At 40.4% G+C, this 19,761-nt stretch overlaps 1 protein-coding gene across 1 annotated transcript in view; it reads left to right on the top strand.

Moving 5' to 3' along the window:
• The window catches only part of LOC110077511 (cytochrome P450 2K1), a 39,093-nt gene extending 33,231 nt beyond the window's left edge, over positions 1-5,862 (top strand). Inside the window, exon 9 of the mRNA XM_073004237.2 lies at positions 175-5,862. Coding sequence (XP_072860338.2) covers positions 175-359 — 185 coding nt within the window. The 3' untranslated portion in view covers positions 360-5,862. The remainder of the gene's footprint in view (positions 1-174) is intronic.
• The last annotated feature ends 13,899 nt before the right edge of the window (positions 5,863-19,761 follow it).

Genomic DNA, 19,761 nt, shown 5'->3' on the forward strand with positions numbered 1-19,761 from the left:
TGATTGCAATGGATCATGTCTGGAGATTTCTGTCCTTGCAAAACTGTGCTTCCAAAAGGTCCAACTTGCATACAACTGCACAACCAGATTTCAGCTGATGGGTGATAGAAAAACTGTATGAAATAACAAAAAGTTAGTAACCCCTATGTTTTTGTGCTCTGGGCATTTTTACAGGGCGCAGGATATGTGCAGGTGAGACCTTGGCCAAAATGGAGCTCTTCCTGTTCTTTACAAGCCTCCTGCAGAGATTCACCTTCCAGCCACCTCCTGGAACTTCTAGAGAAGACCTGGACTTCACCCGAGGAGTTGGGTTGACAACACCTCCCCTGCCCTTCCACATCTGTGCTCTGTCACGCTGAGATTGCCCATGAAAGTAATAAATGAAGCAGCCCCTTGATTGAACTGACCCGTCCACAGATCTCAAGTATCCCTCATGCCTCCATTGCTGTTTTGAAAAATACAAAAAACAAAAGAACAAACAAACAGCACTTGATGGAATTCGCTATGATATTGTATTGTATTCAGTCCTGTTGAATCCCATAAACTATAGCGATACACCATTTAGTTTATAAATGGGATTTTGGTTCATGTACTATTTGCTGCAGAGTCCGAATCAAGGCCTCAGCATTTTATCTACGTAATGTACTTCTTACTTCTGCTTCTAGATCACACCAGCGTCTGACAGATCCATTTGTTTCTGGTTCACATCTATGTCTAATACAATTTTGACAGCATGAAGTTGGTGCAAGCTCAGGAGAATAGACCTGTTTGCATCATTGAATGCTGTCTCAGATAAATAAATGGCATATTCTTCCTTCCAGATTGCAGGATAAATAATACTTGGCAGTTGCTCTTTGGTTTCTGAGAATATTTCTGAGAAATGCTCATTGGAAGAAGGTTCATGGTTCTTGTGTTGATTTTCTTTACAAAGTGGTGAAAAGATTGTTATATTTTATTATATAATTATCTCATCACTATCCTGTCTCCAGCAGGATAACCTGTATCAGCTTTTAGCAGAACTTTCAGGCATTGTTCACCTCTCTGAGTACACAAAGCCTATTCTTTCCCTTCTATTTCTCTCTCTCTCTCTCTCTCTCTCTCTCTCTCTCTCTCTCTCTCTCTCTCTCTCTATCTATCTATCTATCTATCTATCTATCTATCTCTCTATCTATCTCTCTATCTATCTATCTATCTATCTATCTATCTATCTATCTATCTATCTATCTATCTATCTATCTATCTATCTATCTCTATCTCTATCTCTATCTCTATATCTATATCTATATCTATATCTATATCTATATAAAAAAGGGTGGGGGAAAGCCATAGAGTTTGGAAATGCACAGATAAGATCATAGACCTAGGCACAAGTCATTTTATTAATGACTGGGATGAAAGGGTGCAAGGAATGTTTATCAGATTTGTGGATGACAGAAATTGGGTGGAATAGCTAATATCCTGGAGGTCATTTCAAACATCGGGTTAGGAGCCATGCTGAGTCAAGCAGATGACAATGGAGACCATCACCCAGCGGCATACCTGAGCAAGAAACTGCAGGCAGGAGAGAAACATCTGTCCACAATACAGTGTAAGTGTCTTGCAACAGTATGTGCACTACAGAAACTCAGATCATACATATGGGGAAGACATTTTATCCTTTGCACGGATCATTCCCCACTGCTGTGGCCGAGAACTATAAGAGCGAACAATAACAAATTAATGAGGTGGGTCTTATTGCTACAAGATTTTGATTTTAAGATACAGAGTGTGAAAGGAACTCAAAATGTAGTGGCCGATGCACTTTCACGAAGACCAGAAGACTGAGCGATGGAAAAGAAGATATAAGTAATTCATAATGTAATAAACTGTTCCAATTGTGTATAAATAGAATAAGTAATTACAAATGTAACTTTTAGATGTATTAATGGTAAGCCATGATAAAAGTATTGTAGGAAAGAAATTGAAAGTATTGCAAATGTTGATTGATGGAGTTGAAAGGTGATGAGTAAGTATAAATATGATTTAAAATATTTAACGGAGTAATGTAAGAAATTTTATTGTTTCAAATACAGTGGTGCCTCGCTTAACGTTTGCTTCGTTTAATGTTTTTTTCGCTTAACGTTTATTTTTTCAGAGGCAGATTGTGCTTCGTATAACGTTTTTCCCTATGGGCGATTTTCGCATAGCGTTTTTGGGACCATGCTTCGCTTAACGTTTTTGGTTTTAGGTCCCCTGCTTCGCTTAACGTTTTTTTTGTTTTCAATTTAAAAAGTGTCTTAGAAGGGTCCAAAATGGTTCTAAATGCTTGGATTCGTTAGAGGACCCCTTAAGTCATGTGCAAACCTGATTTGGCTTTGATCTGACGTTTCGTTAATTTTTTGTGAATTTTTGTTTTTTGGCCCATAGGAACCAATGGACCTGTCAAAATCTGACAGCTCCATGCTTTCCTATGGGGGAGAAAACAATTTACAAAAAATTAACGAAAGTTCAGATCAAAGCCAAATCAGGTTTGTACACAACTTAGGGGGTCCTCTAACGAACCCAAGAATTTAGAACAGTTGCTGAGTCTTCATTAATTTTTTGTGAATTTTTTCTTCCCCCATAGGAAATAATGGAGCTGTCAGATTTTGACAGCTGTCAAAAGTTGGGGGAAAAAAATTCACCATTAATTAACAAAAAGTCAGATCAAAGCCAAATTAACTTTTGCATCCGTTTTAGAGGGTGCAGAAGCTAATCCAAGCATTTAAAACCATTTTTGACCCTTTTATGACACACTTAATTTTGCAAAAATTGACTTCGCAAAGCCATTGAAACCTATTGAGTTAGCTACAATACATTCCAATGGAGGATACATTGTATCGTTTAATGATGTTTCCTATGGGTTTTTTCGCTTAAGGACGGCAATCAGTGCCTATTGGAACGGATTAACCGGTTTCCAATGCATCTCTATGGGAAATGGTGTTTCGCATAAAGTTTTTTTCGCATAAGGTTTTTTTTTTTTTGAACCAATTAAAAACGTTATGCGAGGCACCACTGTACTGCTAAGTAGTTCCTGTGTTGTTCATGGAGTAAACTACTGTAGGCTTTACCCCTATGATAGGACAGGAGTGGTGGAGTCAAAGAGACAGTTAAGGAGTTAGAATGACAGTTATGGAGTTAGAGAGGAGTAAGAGAGAGATTGGGATTTGAAGAGGGTGAGTTAGGAGATTGAATTGAGAAGGTTAATACATAGATTGGACAGTTGGAGTGATAGAGAGAATAGGGAAAGATTTATACGGAATAGATAATAGATAATTAGTAAAAGTATATTGTTGTGAATAAAAATACATTCAAATCAATGCATAAACAAATCCTATTTAATGAATGAACCTGAATATCTGTGATTTCCCCTTGTGATTTACATAACCATAGAAGAACATCTATATAGTGTTGCCTCACTAGACAGTTACCCCACTTGACAATGAATCCACTGTACGATGAGTTTTTTGCGATCGCTATAGCGATCGCAAAACAATGATTCCAAGGGGATTTTTCGCTTTACAATGATCGGTTCCCTGCTTTGGGAACCGATATTTTGCTTAACGACCAACAAAAACAGCTGATCATCGGGGGTCCAAAATGGCTGCCCACTGGGTTCAGGATGGATTCTTCACTCTACAGGCATCGGAAAATGGCTGCCCTATGGAGGATCTTCACTTTACGATGAGGTATTTCACCCATTGGAACACATTGAATGGTTTTCAATGTATTTCAATGGGTTTTTTATTTCACTTGACGACAATTTCGTTCTACAGCAATTTCGCTGGAACGGATTATCATTGTCAAGTGAGGCACCACTGTAATTTACTCCTGTGATTTTCAAACTTAAAAGTTCAATAAACCTGTTATAGTTGGCTGCACACGTGTCTGAAATACATATTTAGTATTGTGTGAATATTAATTGGTGGCAGCGTGTAAAGAGAAAATGCATCCAGAGGGTGAACCTATGTTTAAGGAATAAACAAAGGACACTGGATGGATGCGATATAGTGGTGACCAGTGGCGGGATGCCATTAATAGTCAAGTAAGCCAAAGGAAAAGTGAATTTTTGGGAGCTTAAGAGATCTGTTAGTCAGAGATGGTTGTGAAGGAGTGGGAAACCCTCTGTTTTAGTGAATAGCTTAGGGACTCCAGATCACAGATCGTGAGAAAGAGTAAAATAAGAAAAACCTCTGAGGAAAATTGAATAGTTTAAGATTACCTCACGCTTTAAGTGGAAAAGACCAGTAGGCTACCTTGAGATCCCAAGCTCTAAAAAGGGAACACTGAGGGAACAAGTGGAAGCCATGGTCATAAACATACGCCTGGGGGACTGAAAACAATAAAGACTGTGACTATTTCAAGTTAATATTTCTGATTACTTTCGGTGTCTGGCGACAGATGTAAACCATGTCTCAGACTGGCTGGGTGCCAGAAAAAGAAACATAGTAGCAAATCTGTGGCTTCCAGCGGAAAGATATAAAGAAACAATAACTCTCTCTAACTTAGTAAAGGAAACAAGTTTTAAACCAAGGCTTGACTATTTATCTCAGCAGAATACACCAACTTATCCAAATAACTATAAATAACCATGCCTTCCAAGTGAGGGAGAAGGATGGCAATAGAGGTATCAGATCCGCAATATTTACCTCATGATGACTCAGAACAGGATGAGCCTCAGAATGATGTTTCAAGGGGAGAAACAGAGTTAACCTCCCAGGATTTTGTGAAGAGGAAACTGGAGAGAGAGTTTCAATTAAAAGAATTACAGATCAGGACTGAGGCTGAGGAAAAAGCTTTACAGCTGAGGGCTGAGGAAAGACAGCTAGAAATAAAGGTTGAGGCTGAGGCCAAGGAAAGAGAGTTGGCCATGGAACAAGAAAAGAGACAGATGGAATTTCAACTAGAAATGAGACAAATGGAATTATCAGCCCAAAATAATAATAATAATAATAATAATAATAATAATAATAATAATAATAATAATAATAATAATAATAATAATAATAATAATAATAATAATAATAATAATAATAATAATAAATCCTGAGGGGGGAAATTTATCAAAAGTGGACCTTAAGAAATTTGCTATATTTAGAAAGGATGATAGCCCAGAATCATTCATTAGTTTGTTTGAATGTGCATGCTGGGACTTTGAGGTGAGAGGGGCAGAGCGCATTATCATGCTAAGGTCTCAGATAAGTGGGAAGTTAACAGAAATTTATTCCCAAATGCCATTAGACCAAGCCAGAGACTATGAGGCATACAGAAAATTGATTTTCTCGAGGTTTGGAATAAATGCTGAACATCTAAGATGGAAATTTAGGGCATTGACTAAAAAGCCTGAGGAAATCATATTCTCAATTGGGGGCAAATATGGTGAGATACTTGGAGAAATGGCTTGAACAGTCAAAGGTCGAGACATTTGAAGATATGAAAATTATTATAGGCCTTGAACAATTTTATTCAGTTCTACCTGGGGAATTGAGGTATTTAATAAGAGATAAAAAGCCCAAAAATATTCAGGAGACAAGGAAAACAGCTGATTATATTACAGAAATAAAACATCCAAAATTCTCAGAGATAAAAATTGGAGGGAAAGCTTGGGATGACAGAAGGAAAGAACCCAGAGAGTACCTCAAGAATCAACAGGCAGTTGGAAGCCATTTTAGAGGCAAGCCCTCAGAGCAGAGCCAGCAGAGATATAAGAACTTGGAAGGGAAGGAAGAAAAGTCCCCAAATTTTGAACAGAAAGTCTCTAAATCCTATTTTGGCTGTGGTGGAAAAAGGACATTTCATAGCACAATGCTCAAAGAATAGAGAGTTTGGACAGCAAAAAGGAAATATGCCCAAGAAAGTATACTGTGTACAGCAGAATAAAGCAACCACAAAGGCAATTGAAATGGGAGCCATAGCAACCCCAGTTACTGCTAGAGCAGAGAGTCAAGAACAAGTGGCATTATGCCATCCAGAAATAATCTCTCAAGAAAATATATTGAGAAATGACAGCCTCACTGTTAAAGGGATTGGATCAGAGCTAATTACTTTACCGGTGGCTAAAATACCAATAAAATATCAAGGGTGGAATGGGATGTGGAAAATGGGAATTACAGATCAACTTCCTGCTCCATGCTTGATAGGGCTAGATCTCTCTGAGCATGTTAAGAGTGTTTTGGTGAATACTCTCTCCCAGAATGAAAAAAGGAAGCATCTGAGGAAAAACATGAACTCCCTAATGAAATAATAAGAGGGAAGGAAGCTGATGAGACAGCTTATTTAGTAGCTATAAGGAATCCACATGAGAATACTTTTATAAAGGAACAAAAAGCAGATTCTACCTTAGAACAATGCTCTAAGATGGTTAGAGAAGGACCAAAAACCCCTGAGAGCCCTGAAAGGTAATTTGTGGGAAAAGACCAATTATATAGAAAGGTCTTAATAAATCCTAGGAGGGGAGGGGAGAGCCTTCATAAACAACTGATAATCTCTTCTAAATACAGAGAGAAAATAATAGAAAAGGAACACACAGAGAAGAGCACAGAGTGCTGTCCTCTGAAGATGCCGGCCACAGAGACTGGCAAAACGTTAGGAAGAACAAACTTCAGAATACAGCCAAAGAACCTGAAAAACCCACAACAACCATTAGATCCTAGCCGTGAAAGCCTTCACGAATACATTGAACACACAGACACCTTTTCTGCTCATTTGGGGATTACACGCACTAAGCAGAGAATATCTCAGAATTTTTACTGGCCAGAAATGGGAAAGCAGATAAAAGCATTTTTTCAAAGCTGTGACATATGTCAAAGACAAGGGACTAGTAATTATAAAACTAAAGCCAAGTTGTGCCCTTTACCTATTATCTCAACCCCTTTTCAATGTATAGGCTTAGACACTGTGGGACCCTTACCTAAGTTACCAGGAGGGGAAACAGGTTCATACTGTCCATCACTGATTATGTCACTCGATATCCAGAAGCACTTCCCTTGAGAAATATAGAAATGGAGACTGTAGCAGATGGCTTGCTGAATTACATGTGTAACATGGGTTTTGCTTCTGAGATAGTCACAGATTTGGGAAATTCTTTTACATCTAGACTAATGAAAAGACTATGGCCACTTTGTGGCATTAAGCATAAAATATCCTCCCCATATCATCCTCAAACAAATGGACTGGTGGAGAAATTTAATGGAACCCTCATGTGTATGATTAGGACTTACACTGTAGGAAATCCCAATGACTGGGAACACAAATTGCAACAATTACTGTATGCTTATTGATCTGTACCTCAAGAAAGCACCAGGTTCAGTCCATCCCACCTTTGGGCGGAAAGTGCGGGGACCCCTAGATTTATTCTGACAAAATTGGGAGGAACTAGAGGAGCAAGATCCTGAAATAGTGATTCAATACCTAGATAACTTGATGAACACCTTGCAGAAATCTCTGAAGATCGCAGCAGAGAATTTACAGGGCCAGCAAAAGAAACAAAAGCTATGGTATGACAAAAGGGCCAGGGAGAAAACATTCAATCCTGGAGATGAGGTTTTGATGCTAAAACCTATAAAAGGGAATAAATTGCAATTAATTTGGGCAGCTCCTTTTAGAATAATCTCCAAAATGAGCGAAGTAAATTATATAATCCAGAAGGAAGGAGAACCAGGTCGAAAAGTGGTCCATGTAAACATGATCAAGCCTTATTATAGAAAGGAAAATGTTGTCCTATATGCCATGAAAGAAGCGGACAATGAAAAACATGAGTTACAGTGGAGTCTCGACTTACGGTCAGCTCCACTTACGTACTTTTCGACCTACGGACTTCTCCGGCCACAAAGTTTCATTTCGTCTTGTGACTGGAGAATCGACCTACGGACCAGAAGAGGGAGGCGGGAAAAGTGCCCAATTCAAATTTGTTGCTTTCCCCACCTCCCCCTTCCAGTCCGTAGGCCGTAGGTCGTGCCTCCGGATGCCTTGCAGGGCTTCTCCGCTGCCATGGGAGGCATCTCGGAGGTCCCCCCCCGCCGCCAATAGTGCTTCGGAGCCACTACTGGTGGTGGTGGGGACGTCCGAGATGCCTCCCATGATGGTGAAGCCCTGCAAGGCATCCGGAGGTCCCCTGCTGCCACTGCCACTGCTGGGAGCCAAGCTGCACTGGGCGATCCCGGCCATGCTTGGACGCCGAAAGCAAAAAGGCAGAGAGAAAGAGCTGGAAATTCGAGTTTCCTGCTCTTTCTCCCTGCCTTTTTGCTTTTGGAGGTCTCAAACGGCTTCCTCCGATGTCGGGAGGAAAGCCCTTTGAGACCTCCGAAGGCTCGCAGCAGCAGCAGCGGCGGTGGTGGGGAACCTCCGGAGGCCTTCCAACTTGCCTTGGGAGGCCTCTTGGAGGTCCCCCCTGCCACCGATAATGCCTCTGAAGCAATATCGGTGGCAGGGGGAACCTCCAAGAGGCCTCCCATGGAGGCAGGGAAGGCCTCTGGAGGTCCCTCCTGGCACAGGCTTTCCCAGGGTAGGCTAGGCCTACCAGGGGAGGGCTTCCGCCGGTAGGCCTGGTCTACCAGGCTTTCTTGGACAGTAGGCCGGGCCTACCGGGGGAAGCCCTCCCCCGGTAGGCCCGGTCTACCTTGGGAAAGCCTGCATTGGCCGGGTGGGGAGAGTTCCAAGAGGCTTCTGGCAGCCGTGCTGAAGCCCTTGGAGTCCTCCTGCAACGGCAATGGCAGCAGCGGAGGACCCCTGGAAGATTTCAGAAAGGTAAGCTTTTATTTTTAAAATTTTATTTTTATTTTGCATGTGTGTGGGGGGGTTGGGCGGGTTACAGATTAAATGATTTTCAATGCATTCCTATGGGGAATGCATTTTTGACCTCCGTACTTTTTGACCTACGGACTCCGTTCCCATATGGATTAATCCCGTAGGTCGAGACCCCACTGTATACTATTGGGAAGGGAGGGGCGAACCCAAATATAACCCTGAAGATGTCAAAATCAGTCACTCACTTTCTCCAGAGTGACAAAAAGAAGCAAGAGCCTTGCTGATGAGATACAAGCAGGTCTTCCCAAACAAACCGGGGTAGCAAAGGGAGTAGTGCACAGAATTGATACTGGAGATGCACCTCCACAAGCTGCCACACCTTACCGAGTCACAGGGCCATATGCTGCCAAGGTTCATCAGGAACTTGATGAAATGCTGAAAGAGAAAATCATTGTTCCTTCCTCAAGCCCGTGGGCAGCCCCTATAGTGTTAGTGGACAAACCAGATGTCAGCATCTGTTTTTGCGTGGATTATCGAAAATTAAACCACATAACAAAGCTAGATGCTTATCCAATGCCCCAGTTAGATGATTTGATCGAAACTATTGGGGGATTTCAGTTCATTTCCTGTCTGGATCTGACCAAAGGGTTGTGGCAAGTCGGGCTATACCCCAAAGACCAGGAAAAGACCGTGTTCTACAGCGCTTTTGGATTATTTGAGTTCCAGGTTTTGAGTTTCAGATTGCGTAATGCCCCAGCGACATTTCAAAGGCTCATGGACCAAACATTACAAGGACTCAGGGATTCATGGCAGCTTACATCAATGACATAGGGATCTATAGCCAGAGGTGGGAGGATCACCTGTGTCATATTGAGACTGTGCTACAAAGACCAAAGGAGATAGGGCTAACAGTGACGGCCAGTAAATGCCAGCTGGGTAGCTCTGAATTAAAATATTTATGCCATATAGCAGGGGGAGGAAGAATCAAAGCCCTAGAATCAAAAATTTAAATAATTAGTAATTGGCCTAGACCAATGTCCAAGAAAAAGATCTTTCTTAGGGTTAGTGGGTTATTATCAAACTTTATACCAAAGTTCAGTGAAATAGACACCAGTATATCTGGTTTGACGCATAAAATAAAAGCTGAAAATATCCAGTGGACAAGCAGCTGCGAGGAGGCCTTTAGGAAGCTGAATGAGGCATTGATGACCGGTCCTGTCTTCAGAGCTCGTGATTATCAATGTCTTCATGGATGCATCCAACATTGGGTTAGGAGCCATGCTGAGTCAAGCAGACGACAACAGAGACCATCACCCAGTGGCATACCTGAGCAAGAAACTGCAGGCAGGAGAGAAACATCTGTCCACAACAGAGCGTAAATGTCTTGCAACAGTATGTGCACTACAGAAACTCAGATCGTACATATGGGGAAGACATTTTATCCTTTGCATGGATCATTCCCCACTGCTGTGGCCGAGAACTATAAGAGCGAACAATAACAAATTAATGAGGTGGGTCTTATTGCTACAAGATTTTGATTTCAAGATACAGAGTGTGAAAGGAACTCAAAATGTAGTGGCCGATGCACGTTCACGAAGACCAGAAGACTGAGCGATGGAAAAGAAGATATAAGTAATTCATAATGTAATAAACTGTTCCAGTTGTGTATAAATAGGATAAGTAATTACAAATGTAACTTTTAGATGTATTAATGGTAAGCCATGATAAAAGTATTGTAGGAAAGAAATTGAAAGTATTGCAAATGTTGATTGATGGAGTTGAAAGGTGATGAGTAAGTATAAATATGATTTAAAATGTTTAACGGAGTAATGTAAGAAAATTTTTTTGTTTCAAATACTTCTAAGTAGTCCCTGTGTTGTTCATGGAGTAAACTACTGTAGGCTTTACCCCTATGATAGGACAGGAGTGGTGGAGTCAAAGGGACAGTTGAGGAGTTAGAATGACAGTTATAGAGTTAGAGAGGAGTAGGAGAGAGATGGGGATTTGAAGAGGGTGAGTTATGAGATTGAATTGAGAAGGTTAATACATAGATTAGACAGTTGGAGTGATAGAGGGAATAGGGAAAGATTTATACGGAATAGATAATAGATAATTAGTAAAAGTATATTGTTGTTGTAAATAAAAATATATTCAAATCAATGCATAAACATATCCTATTTAATGAATGATCCTGAACATCTGTGATTTCCCTTTGAGATTTACATAACCATAGAGGAACATCTATAATTTACTCCTGTGATTCTCACACTTAAATGTTCCATAAACCTGTTATGATGGGCAGCGCACGTGTCGGAAATACGTATTTAGTGTTGTGTGAATAATACTTGGTGGTAGCGTGTAAAGAGAAATGCATCCAGAGGGTGAAGCTATATTTAAAGGATAAACAAGGGACACTGGGTGGACGCAACAACAGGTCTTATTGATCTTCATGTATATCAAAGAAGAACATTCTAGCAGGTGCACCAAGGAAGGTGTAGCAATCTGGGTGTTTGTCAGAGAAGATTCTCTCCAGATCTAACTCTTCAGCTCTGAGCCAATGAGCTTTCAAAACAGAGTGGTCTCCGGGACCAACAAGATAAACCTTTGTTTCAGCTCAATCTCCTCTAGTATGAAGAGCAGAGGAAAATGAAAGGAATCTTTCCCTGTGTCCTGGAGGTCACTTAAAGTATGGTGAACTCAGCCCTCCTCTTACAAGTGAAGCATGTTGACATAAAAGCACATGGCACTTAATCCTAGCTTCCTCTTATACTTGTCCTGAGCAATAAACCATTTTAACTCTGTACAATATTCAACTCAGTCTACTGGGCTCAAGCACTAAGTATTCCCTGTAGCTTTTCTCCAATCACTCTGTGAGCTGTACCCTTTTATTATTTATTTATTTATTTATTTATTCATTCATTCATTCATTCATTCATTCATTCATTCATTCATTCATTCATTCATTCATTCATTCAAAATATATTTGCCCCACCTGTCTTCACAAAAGGACCCAAGGAGTCTTTTCTTTTCTGCAGCTTTACACCTATCCTATATAAACTGAAATTACCAGGAGATTATGGTTCTTCTGGTGATTTCAGTAATATTCTGAAGATGACGATGTTTCTATCCTGAATCTTCCAGGAAACATTAGATCTTTCAAAGCTGATAACAAAATGACTGAAGGGCTATTAATAGTTCTGTAAACACATACTTTTACTTTCCGTGTGCTGACATGAAAGAGCTGTTCAAATGTGCTCTTTCAGAGCCAGGGAGAGCGAACTCTAGATTTCTTCATAACAACTGTATAAACTCTAATCAACAGCCAAATCTTCCCGGCTTTCCCCAAAACAATAGTATCTATTTTTGGACAGGAATGGGTACTGGAAACTTGTTTTTGGGGTTGTTTTGTGACAGGCTGCATCAGTCCCTTCTAGTTGGATGGAATGGCTCAATCTCATAGGGCTGCCCTGTTCAGAAGTCATCATTCTGGTCAGTTTTTTGCAATATCATTTTCCTGCCTGGAATGGTTACTGGAGTGTTGTTTCTGTGGTTGATTTGTATCTTGCTGCATCTGTCTCATCTAGTCACCTATGAGGTGTTGTGATGAGCCACCGTCACTCCCTCTGCGCATTTGCCCACCACGTGCCCACCTTTCTCTGATTCAGATGGAACGGAGAGGCAGAACGGAGTGCCATCAACAAGGAGATGACATTATGCCTCCTGTCTCCTGTGATGATATCCCAATGGTTTTATTTCAGTGTCAAACTGGAAGGGCTATAGAACTGCCTAGGGATATCACTCAGCATTATTGAGATTTTTGTTTTTCCCTCCAGCTTCTTTTCACAAACTGAACATTTCACTCTAAGAGCAAACTCAGATACAGGTTGAGTTGCTGACAAACAGGATCTGCAAGAAACAACTGGGCCACCCAAACAGGCCTTGGAAATTCACATGATATGAAAGCTGTCATTAACTCTGCAGTCTGGGTCATCCTTTAAACCACTAAGATTAATGAGATTCAATTGCATTGCACTTTGAGCCCCATTCTAGCATTCATTGGAGGGCTAAAGAGGGGCTAGGGAGGTGGGCATACGTTCATTTGCCAGGGAAGGGACATTTGGGGAAAGATTCAAAGTGGGCATGCACATCCCCACCACCCATTTAGTAAGCAATCATTGCATAAGGCCGAAGGGTGATTTAGACACCATGGTTATGATGGGCAACCACTGTTCAGACATCTACAAATGGAAATTATAGCAAACTGTTGCTGCAGAGGACCACTGGATTTCACAAGAGAAAAACATGTCAAATGGCAGCAAAACAAACAACTGGAATAAAGGTTATCTCAAAGGGCTATAGTCGACTGCTAAAGGAGGCATTTTGTAACCAAAGAGCTTGTGAAAGCTAACTAAGAAATGCTGACTAACTCTAGGCAGTTTTGTTCTGTTACCCATTAAATGATTAACTCAAGGTGAACTGTTTCAGTGCTATTCTACGCATAACTGCCCAGGGGACAAAGTGGGAGAAATGTCCATGCACTCAAATAGCTCTCTCGCCTGTTTTTCTTCTAGGTTCCTATTGAAGAGGTGCCACACACAAACAATCATCATTACCAGGAGGATCAAAGAAAACAGAGTGTTGAAGGATAGAAGGAGCAGCCCAAAACTACCTGTTGTCTTTATCATGTTATTGATTACTTGTGAAATGTCTTGGCCATACATTATTTTACTATCTGTATTTGTGGACTTATTCCTGCGGTGAGCAATTAATTTCTATAGGCGGGGCACATGAAAAATCTGAACTGTGTTCGGAGGCCGAACCAACTTTTGTTAAAAATAAAATGAAACAGTGATGTTATGATTGTTTTTCTTTTAAACTTGTTAATCTTCACAAATACTAAAGAGGTTTTATGCGTTATATTAAAGATAAGCAACTGATCAACTTTAGACAAAAAGCTATAAATGGTTTTATGTTCAACTTGTTCAGTGAGAGAAATGCAGTCTGTCTTGGGCTTGAACAAGTGCTTGAACACCAGACTGGAGTGACAACCGGTGAGACGGACAGGAGTGCCCCTCAGGCCGCACTTTGCCCAGGCCTGGCTTATTCTCTTTCAAATATTTGCCATCTGTTTTTAAAACATTTCAGAAGCCACTTTGAGTTCCATTATTGAGAGATAGGCAGGATATGAATAAATACTTGTTTTTCCTATCATGTTATTTATTAATTGTGAAATGTCTTGGTGATACATTATTTTTCTATCTGTGTCTGTATAGGGTTACTCAAACATAATACCACAATTAAAAATAAGTTTTGGCATCATTTTCTCTTTAAAATAATTGTCTTTTTTCTTTCAAATATTCTGTAAGGTACCTTGACTTCCTTTGTTGGGAGGAAGGCAGCATATAAATAAATAAAGGGAATCTGTTTCTCTAGCTAAATTTTGTAAATATTACAGACATGAACAGTCACATTTTTCAGAACACAACATGAAACTATAGAAAAGTAAAAAAGAAAAGTTATTAATGATAATTTAACATGTAAGATTAAACCTGTCATGATCACCTCTCCCTAAAGAGATAATGATCTTGGTCAGGGAGTCACTGTGGGTACAGAACTACCACCCATTTTACACAGAACCTATCAGACTCCATCTTTGTATGACTACAAGTTCCAGCTTCCTACTAGTTCCTCACATGCCACCTCTTGGAGTTCAAAAATCCATGGTTTTGTACAATCCTACATTTTTGACTAAAAAGCATAAGTGGCCTAGTATTCTAGCTAAAAACTTTGTTAACGTTATACAATGCAATAATAAAAATTCCATTTAAAGTTGCAAAACCAATGTAGCAGTAGCATGAGGTAGGCAAAGTTCTAACCGGAGCAAATGATCATTGAACTCTTGTTTTAAGGCAGTTCTAGGAATCTGAAAAATAGAAAACAACAGGATAGTACTGAAACACTAACATAGCACTCTGGACATGCACAGGAACCATTGGCATCGAAACAAGATCTTCAGCCATTTTCCACTCCATGGTACTTCCTCAATAGACTGTCAGCCATGACATTCAGCCTGCCGGGAAAATGCTGTACCTCAGAATCAAAATCCTGCAAAGTTAAATACCAATGCAAAAGCTTTCGATTATGAGATTTCATCTTCTTGGTCTGTCTGCAAAACAAATTTCTGGCCCCACAGGTATGGGCATGAATGATTCACTGAGCACACAATCACCAGCGCTTCTTTCTCAGGTACGGAATAGGCTCTCTCTCAAGGTAAAAGCTTCTTGCTGGAAAAAGAAATGGGATGCAATACCGCATCAGAATTCGCTTGCAACAATACAGCACCTATGCCCCAGTTGTCATGAGTGCACCCGAAGATCTGGACCCAGAAGGGTTAACTGTGGCTGAGGAGAATGTGGAGAGATTGGAAACAGCTGAGCAGCCTCCAGATTCTCCCTCCACAGCAGATAAGCTTCGGGGCAGGCTTCGGAAAAGACTCAGGGAAAGAAGAGCAGAGGATCGCTCTAAAGCTTTCCACAGGGACCTGCGCTCACCTAGCCCTGAGTACTAGCAGAATGGAAAGCGTTCCAACAGCTCAGGGAGCTGCTTTAGGATAAAACGAGCTTCAGCGAAGCAAGAAACTTCGTGGAAGCAAGGTGTTGAAAACCTGTTTGGCATCCACGTCTCCTGCTCCTGTACCCTGGACCTTGACCCTGGATCTGCGCTGCATCGGACTTCGGACCTTGGCTTTGGACTACGTGCTTTGTACCCTGGACTCTGACTGTGTATCTGGACCTGGACTTTGCCTTTCGCTCTGCACTCTGTAAGTTTGTTTGGAACTCTGGCTTTGAACTCTTGGTATTGCTGACCTTGGACTGATTATCGGACTCTGGCTTGTCGTAACTCCCGGGAACATGACACCAGTCTGAAGCATCTGTCTGTAAAACAAAAGGCTTTTAAAAATCAGGTGAAATCAGAATAGGAGCAGTCATCATTCAAGGCATCAAATGCTCTGTGACACACTAGGGTCCAATTTACTTTGATAGACATTTGCATCTTTGTAAGCTCAGTAAGGGACACAGCAAATTCACTGAAGTCAGGAATGAATCTTGAGAGGGGAATGGTACTCCATAAATAGAGGAAAAACTGGTAATATGTCCAAATGGCACCAGTCAGAGGAGAGCACATTATATATAACTGTTTATATAACTATTTATATAACTGCATATTATATAACTATTTATGTGATTTGGTGTTATTATTTTTATGGATGTATTTTTCTTTTTTTGGCTCTCTTTTTATAATGTTTTTAAGGATACCTGGACCTCACCTAAGCAGCTGGGTTGACAACTCTCTCATGTTTTTCAACATCTGTGCTCTGCCATGCTGAGATGGTCTCATATTCTCAGAATGCTTAATGTATATGGAGGCCCAGGGCAAATCAGGTTCTAGGGGCCACTCATACACAGGAATTCCACAGGCGATGTGCGCTTCCTTCACCACCTTCCCAATCAACTTTTGTAGCTTGCTCTTCCCTCTTCTGTCTACTCAGTCAGCCATCCATTCAAAGGCAGTGCTGTAGGAATCCCTGTCATACCTCTTATTTGGAGTGGATAGCTGACGGAAGAGGTGGAAGAGGGAAGAGCCCACTGCAAAGGGTGAGTGAGCAGTCGTGTTGGGGAGGCAGTGAGGGAAGCACACATTACCTGAGGAATGGGCAAGCACGCAGGAGAAGCAGAAGGGGGGATGCTATGCCCACACAAAACCTGTGCAAGCATGGTGACACATTGGCCTGGACCTCTGAACCCATGCCCATCTCTATGGATAAGTTTCAGTTTCTGCAGCCTGATGATGTGGACAGGATTCTTGGAGAGGTGATGATGTGGACAGGACTCTTGGAGAGGTGAAGGGTACCATATGTCTGTGGGACCCTTGCCTTTTCTGGCTTATAAAAACTGCCAGAGTGGGAGTGGCTTTGTGGGCACGAGGGCACCTCTGTGCAGCAGGATATGCTGTCACAGTGCTGAGGGACTCTTGTCTGACAACCTGACTGATGGCCTGCGGTGTCCCTCAGGATTCTGTTTTATCCTCTATGTTATTTAACATCGACATGAAACTGTTTTGCTTGAATCCAAGCTATCTAGAGTACCATATCTCACTTTATGAGCCTACCTGGGTAGTAAGATCTCCAGGAGAGGCTTTTCTCTTGATCACATCACCCTCAGTGGTGTGTTTGGTGTGGATATGGGAAAGGGTCTTCTCTGTTGCTGCTCCCAGAATCTGGAACACCCTCCCACAGGAGGCCAAAATGGTCTCATCTTTGCTGCACTTATGTAAGTAGTCAGAAACCCTTCTCTTTGGGCAGGCTTTCCTTTAAATCTGAGTTGATCAAGGGGATTTTTTTCCAAGGGATTATTTTATTCTATTATTTTACTTGTAGTTTTAATATTACTCTTATGAGTTTTAACATATCTGTTTAATGCATTTTTAATATTTAATATGTCATAATTTATTATTTACCTTTTAACTTTGCTTTTAATATTGTATGCAGCCTTGGATCCATTAGGAAAAAGGAGGCATATAAATTTTTCATTAATTAATTCAGATCAGAAACACTGCCATTCTAATATGCCATTCTAATATATTGAATACAGTGGTGCCTCGACTGATGAGGATAATCCGTTCCAGCGAAATCGCTGTAGAATGAAATTGTCACCAAACAAAAGTTAAAAAGCCCATTGAAATGCATTAAAACCTGGTTAATGCATTCCAATAGGCGAAATACCTCAGCATCCAGCCATTTTACGGTGCCTGTAATGCAAGGTATCCATCCTAAAATACAACAAGGAGCAATTCTGCACAGTGAGCGACCATTTTGAAACCCGCCGATCAGCTGTTTTCTGAGCGTCGTTAAGTAAAAAATCAGTTCCCAAAGCAAGGAACTGATCAACGTTAAACGAGAAAAACCCATTCAGTCATCGTTTAGCGATCGCAATAGCGATCTCAAAAAAACTAATCAACCGATTTCCTCATCTAACAAGGTAATCGTCACGTGGGGGCACCACTGTATATGCTATTCAATACATTCTTAGTCATATATTGTCATGATTTTAAACTGTAAATTTTTACATGATGTGTTGTTACCCACCCAGAGTAGTCTATATGACTAGATGGGCAGGTTATAAATGTAATAAATAAATATAAATAAATAAATTATACTAAAGTGCACTTAGAATGAACAAAAACCACACACCCTGATTTCTTATGGTTGTTGTGGGTTTTTTGGGCTCTTGGTCGTGTTCTAGAGATTTTTCTTCCTAACATTTTACCTGTCTCTGTGGCTGGCATCTTCAGAGGACAGGAGCTAGAACTCTGTCTGTGTTCTGGTGTAGTGTGTGGGATTGTTGAGTATTTGTAGCTGGGGTATCAGGGTTTTGTTCTTTCCAGGAGATTGGGTGTTTCCTGTGAACAGGGTGTTTTTTGTTATGGGTGTTTTGTTGTGATAAGGGGGAAGATGATCTGTCACTGTGATTGATGGGTGTTGTTGGCTAGTCTTTTGTCTTCAGTGATTACCGGTCCTTGTGGCTGGGTGGAGTTCATTGGCTTTTTTTGCAGGCTGTATTTTTCAGTGCTGGGAGCCAGGCTTTGTTGAATTTTACACTCTCTTCTTTTTGTTTGTTGAAGCTGTGCTTTTGTTTGTGGATTTCAATGGCTTCCCTGTGTAGTCTAACATAATGATTGCTGGTGTTGTCCAGTACTTCTGTCTTTTGAAATAGGATTTCATGTCCAGTTTGTTTCAGGGCATGTTCAGCTACTACCAATTTTTCTGGTTGTTTTAGTCTGCAGTGTCTTTCATGTTCTTTGATTCTGGTCTGGATGCTGCGTTTTGTGGTTCCAATATATACCTGGCCGCAACTGCAAGGTATGCAGTATACTCCTGCAGTGGTGAGGGGATCCCTTTTGTCCTTTGCTGACCATAACATTTGTTGTATTTTTCTGGTGGGCCTGAATACTGTTTGTAGGTTGTGTTTTTTCAACAGTTTTCCAATGGGGGCTGTGACCCCTTTGATGCATGGCAGAAATACATTATTTGTGGGGGGCTGTTTTTCTTCTTCGGTGTTGTTTTCTTGGTTTGATCTCTCCCATACAAAAAAAACCCACCTCAGCTTGGTTGATATACAACAGTCAATATAAAATAACATATACGTTGTACAGAACGTAAACATTCAGGAACACAGTATCCAAAATCCTGTTGCTTTTTTATGCATGCATGAACAAAAACACAGAAGTCACAGCAGCTAATTGAAATTAATTTAGAAGGTGACCATCACAAAAAAAATGTTAATTAGTTTGTATTAGTGACCAGAAATGTCATGTTTTGGTTTTTGCATATTCTTTCTTTAAAAGCAGCTCTGACCAATATTTCTTCTTCTCCTGCTTCTTTAAACAAGAGAATCGCCACAATATGCAGACATAAAGTAGGTTCTGCTTCAGTAGTTTCAGTATTTAGAGGAGGAAAATTGACTATATATATTTGGCTTATTATGAAAATGTAGTCTTCAGAATAGTCAACAAGAAATGTCAAAAGATACTACAGTGAACTAAATTACCTGAAAGTAACTGTACAAAACGTATTAGCCAAAATTCTGTGGCAGAGTCACACTAACAGTGTAACTTTTAGCTGTGAATTGCTATACATTGAGAAAACTCTATAGGGATTAACAGTTGCAACTGAGTTGCATGATTCAGGATGTAACAAAAAATGACTAAAGAGACTTCTTAAATTGTGTCAATTTGCTGCTCAATATTACACTTCTGGCAACAGGATTTCAGCCATTGTCCAGAAGAAAGTAATAGATATTTTAATGTGGAAAATTTACATAGATTCTGATAGTTTATTAAAAATAAAAAATAAAAAATCAGTCTCCATTTTAGTCAGGTTCTTTGAATATTGTTTATTCAAATAAACGGTATTATTGTTTAGCCACCGCACTTTGTTCT

This window comes from Pogona vitticeps, chromosome 1, assembly GCF_051106095.1.
Source record: "Pogona vitticeps strain Pit_001003342236 chromosome 1, PviZW2.1, whole genome shotgun sequence".
Lineage (NCBI taxonomy): Eukaryota > Metazoa > Chordata > Lepidosauria > Squamata > Agamidae > Pogona > Pogona vitticeps.